This window comes from Gobio gobio (assembly GCF_949357685.1).
Source record: "Gobio gobio genome assembly, chromosome: 22".
Lineage (NCBI taxonomy): Eukaryota > Metazoa > Chordata > Actinopteri > Cypriniformes > Gobionidae > Gobio > Gobio gobio.
Window position 1 is genome coordinate 20,680,601 of NC_137118.1, and position 15,501 is coordinate 20,696,101.

The window sequence follows — 15,501 nt, forward strand, 5'->3', positions numbered from 1 at the left end:
TTTGAAAAGTTGAGCTTGACAAATCCAGTCAGCACTGCAATGTGTGTAAAAATCAAGGAAAATGGAGATAAAAATTATTTACTAGTCTTCCTACCATGTTGTAGAAAAGTTCCAAATAATGTTGCTTCTTGAGTGTAATGGTCTTACAGTTTGTTCGTTTTTTGTGTGTGAAATATGCAGTAACAGGGTTGAATGAAAATTGCAATGTTTCATTTTTGGTAATTAGAATTAGTTGCATAGCAACAACTATATTTTTTTAGCCATGATGAAACATTCCAATTAGACATATGATATCACCATTATGAGGTTGAATGATTTTAAATCGCTAGACACAATCAAGAAGGTCAAGACTTAAAAGGTGGAACAGGTCAGATTCATCATTTTAAAAGGTGGTGGTCAGGTGACAGACACGTGTGTTTAAAACTAGCTACTTCCCATGCTAAACTTGGTCTATGGAAGATAATAGTTAAAGTGTTAGTTCACCCAAAAATGAAAATTCTGTCATTAATTACTCCGCCATTCCAAACCCTCAAGAACTTTGTTCATTTTTGTAACACAAATGAAGATATTTTTGATGGTATCCGAAAGCTCTCTGAACCCTCCATAGACAGCTATTTAATTACCGCTTTCAAGGCCCATAAAGGTAGTAAAATGGTTAAAATAGTCCATGTGACTCCAGTGGTTCAACCTTAAATTTCATGATGCGACGAGAATACTTTTTGTGTGCAAACAAACAAAAATAACGACTTTATTCAACAATTTCTTCTCGTCTGTGTCAGTCTCCTACGCTGTTTACGTTGGCCTGCTCCTGTTTCAGCATCACACGCATGCGTCATGATGCTCACGTGAACAGCATCAGCCAATGGTAAGCCAGCTCTGGCGTAACTCAGAAGCGCTGCACTGCATTTACTACATCAACAGCATAGGAAACTGACGAAATTGTTGAATAAAGTCGTTATTTGAACCACTGGAGTCACATGCACTTTTTTAAAGATGTCTGTCTATAGAGGGGTCAGAGAGCTCTCGTATTTCATCAAAAATATCTTCATTTGTGTTGATGAACGGGTTTGGAACGACATAATTAATGAGAGAAATGTCATTTTTGAGTGAACTAACCCTTTAAATCTAACTTGCATGTCTCACATAAAAAAAAAGTATACCAGAAAGTTTACCAGATTGATGAAAAGTGCCATTTAATGAAAAGCTCTTGCAATGAAAGACAAGACCTTGTCCTTTTGTTTATGTCGAGCACCTCTGTTCAGCTCTAACATGGATTTCATTAAGTGTTGAGCTGGGAGGTTTTATTTCACAGCGAGCCTCAAGGGCGGTGAGACTTGGCCACTTCAACATGCCTGCTCATTAGTGGCTGTCCGACTGGGTCATTCATTAGGTAATGAGATTGTATTACTGTTCTACCCATAATCCTCTCGTTCATTTACACATCTAACCTGTTAATTTGTTACAAAGAAGATTACAGTTGAGGCAGTTAGAGGACATGCTTCACGTCCTATAGGACTGGCACTCGTTTTGCCACCCAGCACAGACTGAGCGCATTTAAGAAAAACGACACCACAAACACTTATTGAGCTCATCTCTGCATTTTTGTGTGGGGTTTTACCTATGGACCCTGGCAGCTGCGTCAAAGCGTTGTTGGACAGCAGCAGATCCTGCAGGTTTTCACAGCCGGATATCTGCTCGTCAACAATCTCCAAATTGTTTTTGGACACGTCCAGGTAGCAGAGTTGCTTCAGTGCCCCAATCATCTGCGCACACACAAAAAAAACACCTCTCTCCATTACTGAAACAAATTTTTTGAGAAAAGTTTAGTAATTGAACAAAAGCAAGAGCCACTCTCAAATCTCAATTTCAATCAAATACAGTGGTTCCTGAGAAGGAAAAAAAGGACAGAAGCCGTGAGGAAGCAGAAATTGATTATTTGAAAAGATGGAGAAAAACAGCTGAGAAAGAGGTCAAGATAGATGACTGAAGCCAAGCGTGAACTGGTTAAATCCATTTCTCATGCCGTCCTCCTGTTCCCAAACACACTCCATCATTCTGTAGCTCCTATCCAAAAACACAAGCACTAGCCTAGTAATAAAATCGACAACAGCAATGTTGTTTTACCACACATTTTTTTTTGTCCAGAGTACCAGGGATAGGGCTCTGTTTTCTAGCACAAGTTGCTAGCAAGGCTGGAGAGACAACAGTCAATTACTTACAGTCAGTTTTGATTTGATGATGACTAAGTGAGCATCAAAGGAGCATGAATTATATAGCACAGGACACAGGAATCTTGGACTTCAGATACACTTGGGTGACGACCGATTAGAAACTAACTGCCTAAACTGTGACATTGTGACAAACCCTGCTGTTGATTAATCACCGCGACCGTGCGCCGCTCTCCTGGGTGTGGCGTAAGAAGCTTAATCAAAAGCACTAATAACCAGAGAGAAATTGAATTCTGCAAAAAGCGAAACATATGGCCGTTCGGCCTTGTGCAAGGACATGCCTTCAGTAAGCTGGTCTCTCGGGTCAGAGAGGGAAAAAGGTCAGGGTGCTGCCCTCATATCTGGACCATTTGGAGGTCAGACTTGTTCAAAACGATGCTCTGAAAACCCATGCAAAACTCATCAGGTTAATGCGAATCTTGTCAGCGAGGCCCACAATTACTGTCAGTTTGCGCTCAGCGGCAAGCTAATGCCTTAATTGCGACCCATTTAAAAGGAGCTGGCAGTCTGAAGAGAAGACTATCCTGAAGGAATGTTTAGGAAGTAGATTTTCACTGGCTTGTCTTAACTCTGCTGTTTGTTGCAGGTGCATTGAGTAGTAGTTACGCAGCAGAAACATCTGTGGGCCTCATTCATGAACATTTGAATATAACAAATTTGTTCTGTTTCGCATTTCACGTCAAAAATGAATTCAACAATTTACATAGGAATGATTAAACGAATGATTTACATAGAAATGGTTTGTTTTTATGTTTCATGAATGGTGCAGAACATTTATATAAATTTAGTGCTTTACATGAAACATGAACGCAACAATTTCTGTAAGAATGGTTGAACGAATGATTTACACAGACATTTGTTGTTCTTGTGTTTCATGAATAGTGCAGTTTCACTAAAATAACAAAATGATCTGATTCATGAAACAGAAATGGAACTAATAAACTATTAACTATTTAAAAGTTATTTAAATAATTTGTAAAGCCATTGTTACGTAAACTGTGGCATAACATATTGCAAGCAGTAATGTATTAAAGGGATAGTTCACCCAAAAAAGAAAATTCTTATTCTTATCCTTATTTACTCACCCTCAAGCCATCCTAGGTGTATATGACATTCTTCATTCAGACGAATACAATCAGAGTTATATTAAAAAATGTTTGTCATTTTTGGGTGAACTATACCTTTAAACTGTATAAAATTAGCCTCATCTGGAATTGCACATTCAACACGAAAGCAATGCAACAATTTACACATTTACATAAAAAATGGATGCAAAAATTAAAAAGAAGAAATTTGTTTAGTTTTCCACGTTTAAAATACATAAAGATGGTTTAACAAATGATTTCCACACTAAACCTGATCCATAATTTACGCTAGAATACTTTTTACAAACGATTTACACAAATATTTGTCCCTTTTAGCATTATGCACATTCAACTCATATTTCATGAATGAGGCCAAATGAGATATATATATGACAAAGAAAAAGGCAAGAAAACACAGAGTGAATGCAAGACTCACCCCCGGTAAAAACGTCAGCTTATTTCCATCCACCCACAGCTCTCTGATTCCTGTAAGCTGCTCCAATACTTCAGGCTAGAGAGAAAGAAGATAAAATTCAATTTCTCACTCTCAGTACTAATTTTTAATGAATACCATTAGAGGAGAAATGCATATTAGGTGCAATCTAACAGAGAGGGACTCAATGAGCGCATCTGCATCGACTGTCGATACATCTGACACCTGGCTGCATTGAGAGCTGGAAGGTAAACGCAAGCTGCAGTAATGCATGCGACACCTGAAAAGACAGGCAGGTGTTACTCACCACTTCAGTGAACTCGTTACTCCCCAGATCCAAACGCTCCAGCTGTGTGAGCTTATGCATGCTCCTGCAGACACACACATACACAGTATTACTAACATTATTAACCATGCACCTTTCAGTTTGGCACACAAACATATCAGAGCGATTATCAGTTTTGCAGGACTGGCTGAACTGCAGAAGGAGAGCTTGAAGAAAAACATCAGACTGGCCGGTAACAACCACAATGTTTCTTTTTAAAGACTCTGCACACAATGACTCCCCATAGAAAATAAAAGGCAGACAGACATTTATTGAACAGGTAGTAACTCCTAATCCACTTTTCATTGGCAGTTTCAGAAACAGAGTTCAAATTCAATCCCCAGCTTCACATAAAATCAGAGCCAATATAAACTGTATTAAAGTAACTCAAATATATTCTCCAAGATCATACCTAGAGGTCAAGCTAAGGAGTTTAAGGATGTTCCACGGTCATAAATGGCAATAAAATATTAAAGCAAAGTATTTTTCCTCTACAGTAACTTTAAAAAGGATATGCTTTATTAATGCAAATCAAAATATTGTAACTGGCTGTATGTTTTTTTAAATAATATTTACAAGCTTTTTTGCCACTTATATTGATAGAGATAGTAGAGAGACAACAGGAAATGGGAACAGGATTTGGAAATGACATCAGCCGAACCAATTTCTATAACATTTTGCGTGATAAGGTCATTATATCATTATACTTCAGGAAAATGTCATCCAGCCACAAGGCAAGAGAACATGCAAGTGATGTAGAAGTGAACTCTCTGGTAAAAAATGTAACGTATTACTCGTTTATTGGACCTCTATTGGAAGCGCATAATATTTTTTTACTTTTTACAAAGTAAAAAACTATTTGATTGACAGATATTTTACTGTCACCTGGAATGCTTTACAAATCATTTGGGTATCAGAGAATGATGAAAATCTGCCATTAGACTTCTAATGCCAATCTTTACAAAGTTCATTCTCCTGTTCCAAGCAGCTTCTGCAATCTCAATATCTGCGTCCAACCGTAAAATAACATCAAATACTTGGGTAGGTGTGCTTTAGGGCAGGGTGTAAACCACTGCTGACGTGGACACAGAACAACAGCCTACAGGCATATTGGATCCGTGGAAAAAGTTCAAGGGGAAATAAAAGGAGAAATGATTTACGGCACAAGGAATTGTATAACAAATTATTTTAAACTGAAGGCAGACTTGTAGGAAATTCTGTGCGCAAAGACACACTGGTAGTTGGCCTAGAGGACTGTAAGAGGGATTCATTCATCCAGGGTTTGGAGGAGTGCAACCAGTCAACCAGCCAAAAAAACTTGCTGACCCCACAGAGTGCAGAGCAATCCACAGCTCATTAGAATTGCACAGACACACATCATGAGAACAAACCACCCAATGAACATCTGAGAGGACTGCTGAAACAACACAGCCATAAAGATATCAGGCCAAAGTGTAATAATGGTGAATGAGTAAGCCATGCACGGACGGGACAGCTTTCCATCTGTCTTTGATTACTTGCGTCTTTCTGGTATACTTCCTGATTCAAAACAGTCCATGCATTTTACTTTTTACTGATTTGCTACATTTTTTCGTTTGTGAAGAAATTGAAATTCGATTTGCAGCGTTGAAAAGCTGCTTGGTTTGATAGTGACTTCTTTGTGACTTCATACATCTATACTCTATTGGCAATAGACAATGGACCTTTGCTAATGTCAGACAATGGAATTTTGCTAATGTAACCACAGCTTGAAAGAATGAAAATCATAGATTTGATCAATTAGCATACCTTTTCACAATGAGCAGCATGAGTTAAGGAATCATCCATAATGGTGATGCTTTCCTTAGTAAACACCAGGAAACAGCCTCTATTTTATATTTGATTAGTAAAGCATTTAATTTCTCTTTTGCCATACAAAGTTCAACAAACTTTGTATGGCAAACTCGCTTCCAAATCAGAAAAAAAAAAAAAATGTAACAGCTGATTTATGTTGCCGTGGCTTTGTGGTTAGTTCATGTGTGCTAAAACATTCTGCTCAAGTGGCTTTTGTTGAAAACATTTAGTGCCGTAATGAGTTGTTTTGATCCTGGCGGACATACAGTAACCTAACAACCACACTCGAGGCCTGCGTGTTTCAGAACGGAGAAGACGGAGGCACGGAGATCGTCCCTTTCTGTGGCTCTCATACACGAAACCAAACAAACGAACCCTCATATGATGCAATATTGGCTCCGGAGCCAGAAATGATTATAAAACCTGTCACAGCATGTCACTTCAGAGCCTCTTACATAAGGATGAACAATATGATGCCGCAGAGACAGAGAAAGAGAGATGTTTGCCTGTATTTATGCGATTATCAGAAGGGGTGCAGTAGCACAGATCATCATTTTAATATTTTAGTAATTCAAAAGAACCCCAATGCGGCACTTACTTTGGCAACATCTTTAACTGGTTCTCCCGCAGTTCCAGAATCTGCAGTTTGGTTAGTCTGAGGAAACAGAGGAAAATATAAAATGCAAGTTGTTCATTGAAAAGAAAATATTAATATATTTATAAACTGACATCTAGTAGGATTAATAAATGCTGCTTCTGCATTTTATACATAGACTGTATTTTGTGACTGTTCAATGAACTTAAGGTTTCAAATGCAATTTAAATGTAAACTAATAAAGAACTTTTGTAAGCATCTTGATATTTTATGTCCCTATACTGGCATACTGACTACTATAAAGCACTACACTATACTGTTGTCTTTTAGTATGCAGTAGAAGTATGCAAACTGTTGTCCTCAAGTGACCTTCAACAGGAACTGAGCTACATGTTGCATGCGCCATTTGAAGTCTATTTCAGCCTGTGTGTGCATGTTTATATGTCAAAAATACTGCTGCACGTTCCTTTCACAGAAACTGCACTGCATTTTTATAGGAAGGCAAATTTCATTTCTGAAATGTTATATATGACAGAAGCTTTCTAAGGAAATGTCGCGTGTCATTTCAATAGATTTACAACTTGCATAAATCAACAAGCTGGATGCATGTTGGAAGCTGGAAGTTAAACATGTTAAACCCGTTTCGTGTGTGCTTGGAAAACTTTTTCAGTGTTTAGTAGAATAGTTTTGTCCATTTTATATTTTAATGTAGTACATACTTTGGCCAATCTTGAATCTAGATGCTGATCTAAATCTGATCTGAAACCGGAGACTGGATTATCTTGTTCTCACTAGGACTGTCTTCATGAGTGTAAATCTGTGCGTGTCTGACCTGCCGAAGCTGGCTGGTAGAAACTCTAGGAAGGCATCGTTCAGGTAGAGCTGGGTCAGGCTGAGGAGCTGCGTGAAGCCTTCTGGGAGTCTGTGGAGACACGAGAGTGCTTTTATTATGACACCGACACCGACACACACTTCATCTCTACTAGCTATATACTTACTTTGATATAGGGTTCACACTTGCTTCTACGATGGCCAGGACTTTACAGTTCTTGATATTTTCAGGAAATTCCTGGATGCCTGAAATTTAAAACAAACAAAGAATTATTTTTAACTTGATTATTTATGCTGGTTTTATGTTGGCTCTTCTTTGTTACTAGGGCATTTTAGCAGAGTTATAAACTTACAGTCGGGATTAAACAACCAGAGAAAAATACTGGGCAAACACATTATCCATATCCAATTATTGCTGGTTGCATGAAACAAACATATGATGGAAACAGATGGGGATGGAGTGGCACTTTAATTAAAAAATAATCCAGGAAACTTACACTATTACAAAAAAAACAACAAAACATTTTAAACAATTTCAATAATTCCATTTCACTGATTTCAACTGTATTGTATATTTGAGTCAAGGGTAGAAACATAAAATAATATAAATTAAAATCAACTGAACTTGATCTACACTACCAGTAAAAAGTTTGGAATAATTCCGGTTTTTTTTTTTGACAGAAGTGTCTTCTGCTCACCAAGGCTGCATTTATTGAATCAAAATTTATTTTTCAAATAAATGCGGTTCTTTTGAACTTTATATTGAAAGAATGTATCACTGTTTCCACAAAAATATTAAGCAGCAAAAACGCATTAACCTGCTTTTTGTTGGCTTATTGAAGTGTGCATGTGTTATGTGACAGGAATGCGTCCTTACTCGTCCTTAGCGTTTCGCAGTAAGGGAGGAGGAAATATAAATTGCAAAACTGACCCCCAAAAATGATAAAAGGGCTCGTGCAGCAGCAGCAGGAGAAGTGGTAGAGGCAAAATCTTGAGGTTTTTAATGCTTTGATTAACATCACAACCGAAATAACAAAAATGAAATACAAATGAAATAACGAGTCAAATACGCAGATATTATTACGTTTTGACGACACTACCAGGAATTAACCTGATTTATTAATAAAGTCATGTAAACGCGGTTTACTTGCGTTGCCGGGTTATTGGTTTACATGTAAACCCGGAAACAGGTTATTTCAATAAGCTGATTTTTGGGAGTTATCAGCGAACTGGAGTGCATGTAAACGTGCTCATTATACACAAATTGTTGAGGTTACGGAACTAGAAGTATTATTTGCAATCAGAATTTCAATATGCTAAATTAAACAGCTGCAATTCAAATTGGTCTCGTCCCCTATTTGTGTTCCACTCAAAAATAAATTATATGTTAAGTAAACACTTCAACAACTAGGTCTTTCTCATAATCGAACACCAAAGAAAACCGCCACCTAACGCTGTTTTTAGAAACAACCCAAGCTCATGCAGCACTACAGCTAGACTGCATACTTCCTGTCCTACTAACCGCAAGAGCTGGAGTGTGACATTAAAGTTAAGATATCCTCCCTCCAACACACTCGGATGCAAGCTAAACCCACCAGCAGAGAAAACCACAGGGGGGTCTGCATGAAGCCAGAAACACTGAACACACGCATCTGTGAGCTCTCACATCCGCACCAGGTGACCTGAAGGCTCGCTCGAGTTCACTTTACAGCACTTCTGATGCGTCATTATACTGGGCGGTTATGCTAAAAACAAACACATCCAGGGAAGGGAGTATCAATTAAAAGACATGTAAAGCTGGAAATGAACTTCTGTGCCAGTGGGGGTTGTGAAGTGATGAGTGTGAAGTAAATTAACACTGCAAGCCATTTTCTTAATGGAAAACATTCTATTCAACAAGAAAAAAGACAGGATGAGAAATGTATATTAATACATGTAAATAGGGTAATTTTGTTTTCATGTTGACTTTGATTGTTTAGGCTAATGTGATTTATAGCTTTCAGCTAACAAAAATTAGTGTGGTATAAACGTTACGTTTAGGTTAAGATTTTTTTTTTCTTTTTGAAACAAATTAATACATCTATTCAGCAAGGATGCATTAAACTGATCAAAAGTAACTTTCTTTAACAAAGAAATGTATGTAAAAAAAAAAAATATAATATAATTAATATAATATAATATAATTAATATAATATAATATAATATAATATAATATAATATAATATAATATAATATAATATATATATATATATATATATATATATATATATTTTTTTTTTTTTTTTTTTTTTTGACAATAACCTGAAATGTTTCTTGAGCATCAAATCATCATATTAGAATGATTCCTGAAGGATCATGTGACACTGAAGACTGAGAGTCATGATGAAAATTCAGCTTTGATCACAAGAATAGATTACATTTTAACATACACTATATTGTCAAAAGTATTGGGACACCCCTCCAAATCATTGAATTCAGGTGGTCCAATCACCTTCATGACCAGAGGTGGATAAAATTTAAGCGCCTAGACATGCAGACTGCTTCTACAAACATTTGTGAAAGAATGGTCGCTCTCAGGAGCTCAGCGAATTCAAGCGTGGTACCGTGATAGGTTGCCACCTGTGCAATAAGTCCATTCGAGAAATTTCCTCACCACTAATAGTCGACCATGGAATGTTTAGTAGTATTATAACAAAGTGGAAGCAATTGGGAACAACAGCAACTCAGCCACGAAGTGGTAGGCCACGTAAAATCACAGAGCAGGGTCAGCGCATGCTGAGGTGCACAGAAGACGCCAACTTTCTGCAGAGTCAAGAGCTACAGACCTCCAAACTTCGTGTGGCCTTCAGATTAGCTCAAGAACAGTGCATAGAGAGCTTCATGGAATGGGTTTTCATGGCCGAGCAGCTGCATCCAAGCCTTACCAAAGCGTCGGATGCAATAGTGTAAAGCACGCAATCACACTTCTCTGTCTGGCAATCTGATGGACGAGCCTGGGTTTGGCGGTTGCCAGGAGAACGGTACTTGCCTGACTGCATTGTGCCAAGTGTATAGTTTGGTGGAGGGGGGATAATGGCGTGGGGTTGCTTTTCAGGGGTTGGGCTTGGTCCCTTAGTTCCAGTGAAAGGAACGCTTAATGCTTCAGCATACCAAGACATTTTGGACAATTTCATGCTCCCAACTTTGTGGGAACAGTTTGGGGATGGCCCCTTCCTGTTCCAACATGCGCATCGGTGCACAAAGCAAGGTCCATAAAGACATGGATGAGGCAGTTTGGTGTGGCGGAACTTGACTGGCCTGCACAGAATCCTGACCTCAGCCCAACACCTTTGGGATGAATTAGAGCGGAGACTGCGAGCCAGGCCTTCTCATCCAACTTCAGTGCCTGACCTCAAATGCGGTTCTAGAAGAATGGTCAAAAATTCTCAAACACTCCTAAACCTTGTGGAAAGCCTTCCCAGAGTTAAAGCTCTTAATGCTGCAAAGGGTGGGCCAAATCCATTTTAAACCCTATGGATTAAGAATGGCATGTCATTAAAGTTCATGTGCATGTAAAGGCAGGCGTCCCTAAACTTTTGGCAATATAGTGTATATTCACATAGAAAACAGTTATTTTAAATAGAAATAATATTTCACAATATTGCTGTGTTTTACTGGCTTATGGAATTTCAAGTACTGCCTATGCTTTAATTGAATGAAAGGAAAATGCAGTAAAATGTAAGACATTTTATTAAATTGCCTCAAAACTACCAGCAGCTTCCATTGCAAATTAAGGATGTGGAAAACTAAATATATTCTATATAGTCAGTTAATTCGGTCAAAAGGAAACCCTGTAAAACTAGGCTGGTTGCAGTGAAAGATAGGATAAAATAACCAAAGACTTCAGTCTGAATGAGTGTGGCTGTAGTGCCGCTACTTTAAAGGGGAAATACAGCTAACAATCTAACAGCTACAGCACAAAACAACAAAAATCTCAAAATCTCCATAAACAACTCAATATGATATACTGTGCATTAAAAAGGTTTTGACGGAGACTTCCTGTGCAGGTCTGAGCTCGTCACCATCTGTCATTACTTTATCAGATTCAGCAACGCACCAGCTGAAAGATGAAGTGATGTGTAAACAGAGACTCAGTGATTTGAGTACGCGTTTCTAGTGTTGCGGTCTTCACTTATGCTTAAGAACGGAATAAATTGTTTCCAGTGACAAATTTTAGATTGCCATCAGTTTACAGCATATCAAAGCAAGTGGGTATTTAACTTTCCAAAGCAAAGCAAGAATAAACAGTGTAATCCAACAGCTCTGTTCCAATCCCTAGAGTTGCTTTCTACATAGGTAGCTACCTTACTAGGGGTGTTTACAGCGGATGCGCTCATACATTTAAAAGCTACTGGATGATGAAGTGCAGTGACAGGAAACCGAACCCAGGGTTTAGAGATTTTAGCATGTTGCTAAGCTATTAGCATGATACTTAAATCTGTTAAAATGTCACCTTTTTCAGCAAAGTTCCGAACTTAAATGGTTGAAATTCATGAAGACAGATTATTGCAGAAGTAAAAGTGCTTAAGTTATAGAAGTTTACTGTTAAGCAAATATTTTTATTTAATACAAAATATACATTTTACAAAACATTGCTAGAAAATTAAGGCCATGTTAACCAAAGTTGTATTCTAAATTAAGCTGATATCACAAAAACTTAACCCGCTAAAAGTATTTAAAAGTACTTTTCCATGGTAAAACAATGTCAAAACGGTTTAAACAGGAGACATTTTGAATGTTTACGTTTTCCAAATGATACCTAAATGGTTTGATAAGCATGAAAATCTTTCAGCAAACCAATGAACGACACAAGAAAACAAAATGTTAATTTACTAGTATTCGCAAGTGTGTAGCCTGGAATTAATGGTGAATTTTGTGTTGCAGCGTAAACTGAAATGCAAAACGTGGAGTTTGCAGAGGTGAATTGAATTACTGCTTCTGCTATGGGTCGCCCGATAGCGTAACTGGACTCCAAAAAGGAAAAAGAAAGAGGGGATAAATTAGCTTTTTTGCTTACTGTTCTTGCTGACGTCGAGCTCCCTGAGATTGGTGAGGTTTGCGATGCCCGGTGGCAACACCGTAAGGTCGTTGTCCGGTAGACTCAATCGGTAGAGCAAACTGCAGTTGAAAAGTTGCTGTAAAGGACGAGAAATGGAGAGACAGACGTTTGAGAAACAAAACTTTCATAAGAATCAAATTTCATATTAATATTCCAGCAGTTTGCAGAAGAGTTGGATTTATTTAAAATTGATTTTTTGGGGTGCATTAGCTCTGCTTCTGTGAAACAGTCCAAGCTAAATCAGGTTTAAAACTTGATGAGTTCTCGATGGACCTTCATGTAATCTAATTCAATCCGCTATAAAGCAAATAACATGTCTGCAACACAAGGCCATTTTTGATGAAGGACGAGAAAGACGTGGATAAACAATCAAAAAATTCTGCCCAGTGGAAAATGTTTAAATGATAAGTAGAGAAAATCTGATCATTTGGAGACAGACGTCCTGTCTGGGTGATGTATGGAAAATTCTTGTAGTCGTGATGACTTTGCTAGTGATATAATGATTCACCAGGTCAGTAAACATTACTGCTAATTTTATCATTTCTTACCATATTTTGGCATATTGGGGCTTGTAAATTAATAAATTATTATTAAATTAAGTGTGGAGTCTTTCACTTCTTGCATACATTTTTTGTTGCAATATTTTATGGAAGCCTACTCTCACCACGGAAGTAAAAAAAATTCTCACAATTCTGCCTCCCCCCCCCCAAAGAATTGCAAGTTTATATCTTGCAATTCAGACTTTCTTAGAATAGTGAGTTTATATCTCACAATTTTGAGTTAATTTCACAATTCTGACATTTTTTTCAGAATTGCACATTTATAACAACAATTTCATAACATTTGGACAAATTGATTGTTTCTGAAAAAATTATCAATGATTTTAAACCATTTCAGAGCAAATAAGAAAGTATTTCAATATATTTATATATAAGACAATCAAAAGGCACAAAAATAAGCCTTATAAGTAACGCAAGTTGCGTAATCAGATTGCAATTTTTTCCAAGCAACTAGTAATGCATTACTTTTAAATTTATAACAAAATACCAGTTACTTTTCCAATAAGTAACTTGTTACTTAGTTTTGCAATGTATTGACTAACAGCTCTCCTGGAGCGAGTGCAGAGGCGTTGTGTGCGCTGTGTAAACGTGATGCTTATTGTAGCTCTAGACTAAATTTGTACAGGCATTTACTCATCTCACTTGCACAAATTCTGATTCTGTATTCCTCAAAATGAATAAAAACAGTGAAATGCAAACTCAAAATATTACACAATCCTGCAATAATTAAATAACATAAATATACTTTATGTTTTTGATTTTGATTTTAATATGCATCCTATTTTTCCGCAATCCAGAATGGCAGCACATCTGAAAGGTTTGTTTGAGCGGTGCGCTCTACTGTACAGGCGTGAATTTGCACGAATCTTCACTTTTCGCCAAAAATAGAACTTTAGTTTTTTTGTTATTAAAAACAAACAAGCAAGCCCAGTCCAGATGAGAAAAAGTAACTCAAAAGTAATGCAAAATTACTTTACATAAAAAGTAACTAGGTAACGCAATTAGTTACTTTTTTTAGGGAGTAACGCAATTATCTAATGCATTACTTTTACTTTTTCCCCGAAACTGCTGCCAACTAACAAAAAAGGTAGTTTCACCGCCTAAGCACCAAACAAACTTATTGGAGACATGCAATGCAAGCGTGTCAATGGTGCAAGAGTGCACGCGTACTTTGGGCAGCTCCTCGATCTGGTTGGCGTCGAGGTAGAGCTCCTCCAGGGTTTTCTCAAAGTTGAAGATCTCTTTGGGGACCTGCTCCAGGCTGCAGTGTGAGTAGTCCAGCGAGGTGACCGTCTCCTCCTCGCCCCGCAGGCAGCGGCACGGCACCAGCCGCACAAACAAACTCCGCTTGCTGCTCATCCTCACGACAGCTCAGGCACTAGAGAAGAGAAAGAGAACAAGATCAGCATCTCATCAACGTTAATAATTCAAGGAAATGAACACTGGGATACGTGATAGTGCTGCCAAAACAGTTTGGTTTACAGCTTAGTTACAGACGGAGCAGGGAATCAGCTTTTTATGATCCGTAATTGATTTCAAGTAGGTATTGTTTACACGGCTGCTCATTTAAAAAAAAACTCATTTTTAATTATTTAAAACACACGTGTCATTTCAGACAGTTTCAGTTGTTTTCTTTTGGCAATTTTTTCCTACAAAATAACAATTTTCATTGACTAATGTGTCAGACTCTAACAGACAAAACTAATTTGAACTAATTTTCAAACATTTTGAAAAATGTATAAACTAGGGCTGACGAGGTAACGCGGTAATTAATTATGGTAAAAAAAATAAAGCGTTAAAATTATTAACGCATTTAACGCACCACTTGCCCTGCCCCAGACCTAGTTAGGTCATCTTACATTTCATACAGTTGATTGAGTTGTTGCCCTGCATCATTCTTTATCACTGTGATGAAACCTATAGAATGCAGTTAGAATGTCCCTAAAATTCAAGATATGAGGCAAAAATACCCCTGTTTAAGTTTTAATCTCAGGCCGTTTTTACACTGGGCACGTTTGTTGTGGTCCGCGTCAGAGCGCGATTGTTCACGCCGGTGCTATGCGCGAATACACGGCAGACTCACTCTCGCTTGTATCCAAGGTAAATCATCACCACTACACTGTCATCCCTTACATGTGTTTTATTGAACCAAATACATAGTCATCTATTAAACGCATGCGCAGGTTACTTTTCTTGCGCACCGAGTCCGTGTTGCTTTCACATTCACGCGAAAATCACAGCACAGTTCGAACGCAAGTTGCTCAACCGAACTCAGACCACCTCCTTCAGGTAGTCTCGAATTCAGTACCTCTGAGGTCCGCATGACAGCTTTCACATTACCAATTTTTAATGTGAAATGTGAACTTTTTGATTTTGTCAATCAACAAATTAATGTTTCCTTCAGAATTTTTTTTTTGGTGAAATTAGCACTGGTCAAGGCATACAAATACTTCAAAAACAGCCGACAATTACTCAATCTACAATAGCACTGAGAGAAGCACATTAACATTCAT

General features: G+C 37.7%; 1 protein-coding gene across 2 annotated transcripts in view; it reads right to left on the reverse strand.

The window, feature by feature from the left end:
• erbin (erbb2 interacting protein) overlaps nt 1–15,501 on the reverse strand; it is an 88,204-nt gene that overhangs the window by 25,003 nt on the left and 47,700 nt on the right. For both annotated transcript variants that reach the window (XM_079804503.1, XM_079804502.1), the window contains exons 2-9: nt 14,159–14,366; nt 12,387–12,504; nt 7,498–7,576; nt 7,332–7,421; nt 6,503–6,559; nt 4,054–4,117; nt 3,750–3,824; nt 1,619–1,763 (exon numbers count right to left, since the gene is read on the reverse strand). In XM_079804503.1, coding sequence (XP_079660629.1) covers nt 1,619–1,763; nt 3,750–3,824; nt 4,054–4,117; nt 6,503–6,559; nt 7,332–7,421; nt 7,498–7,576; nt 12,387–12,504; nt 14,159–14,347 — 817 coding nt within the window. In that variant the 5' untranslated portion in view covers nt 14,348–14,366. The remainder of the gene's footprint in view (nt 1–1,618; nt 1,764–3,749; nt 3,825–4,053; nt 4,118–6,502; nt 6,560–7,331; nt 7,422–7,497; nt 7,577–12,386; nt 12,505–14,158; nt 14,367–15,501) is intronic.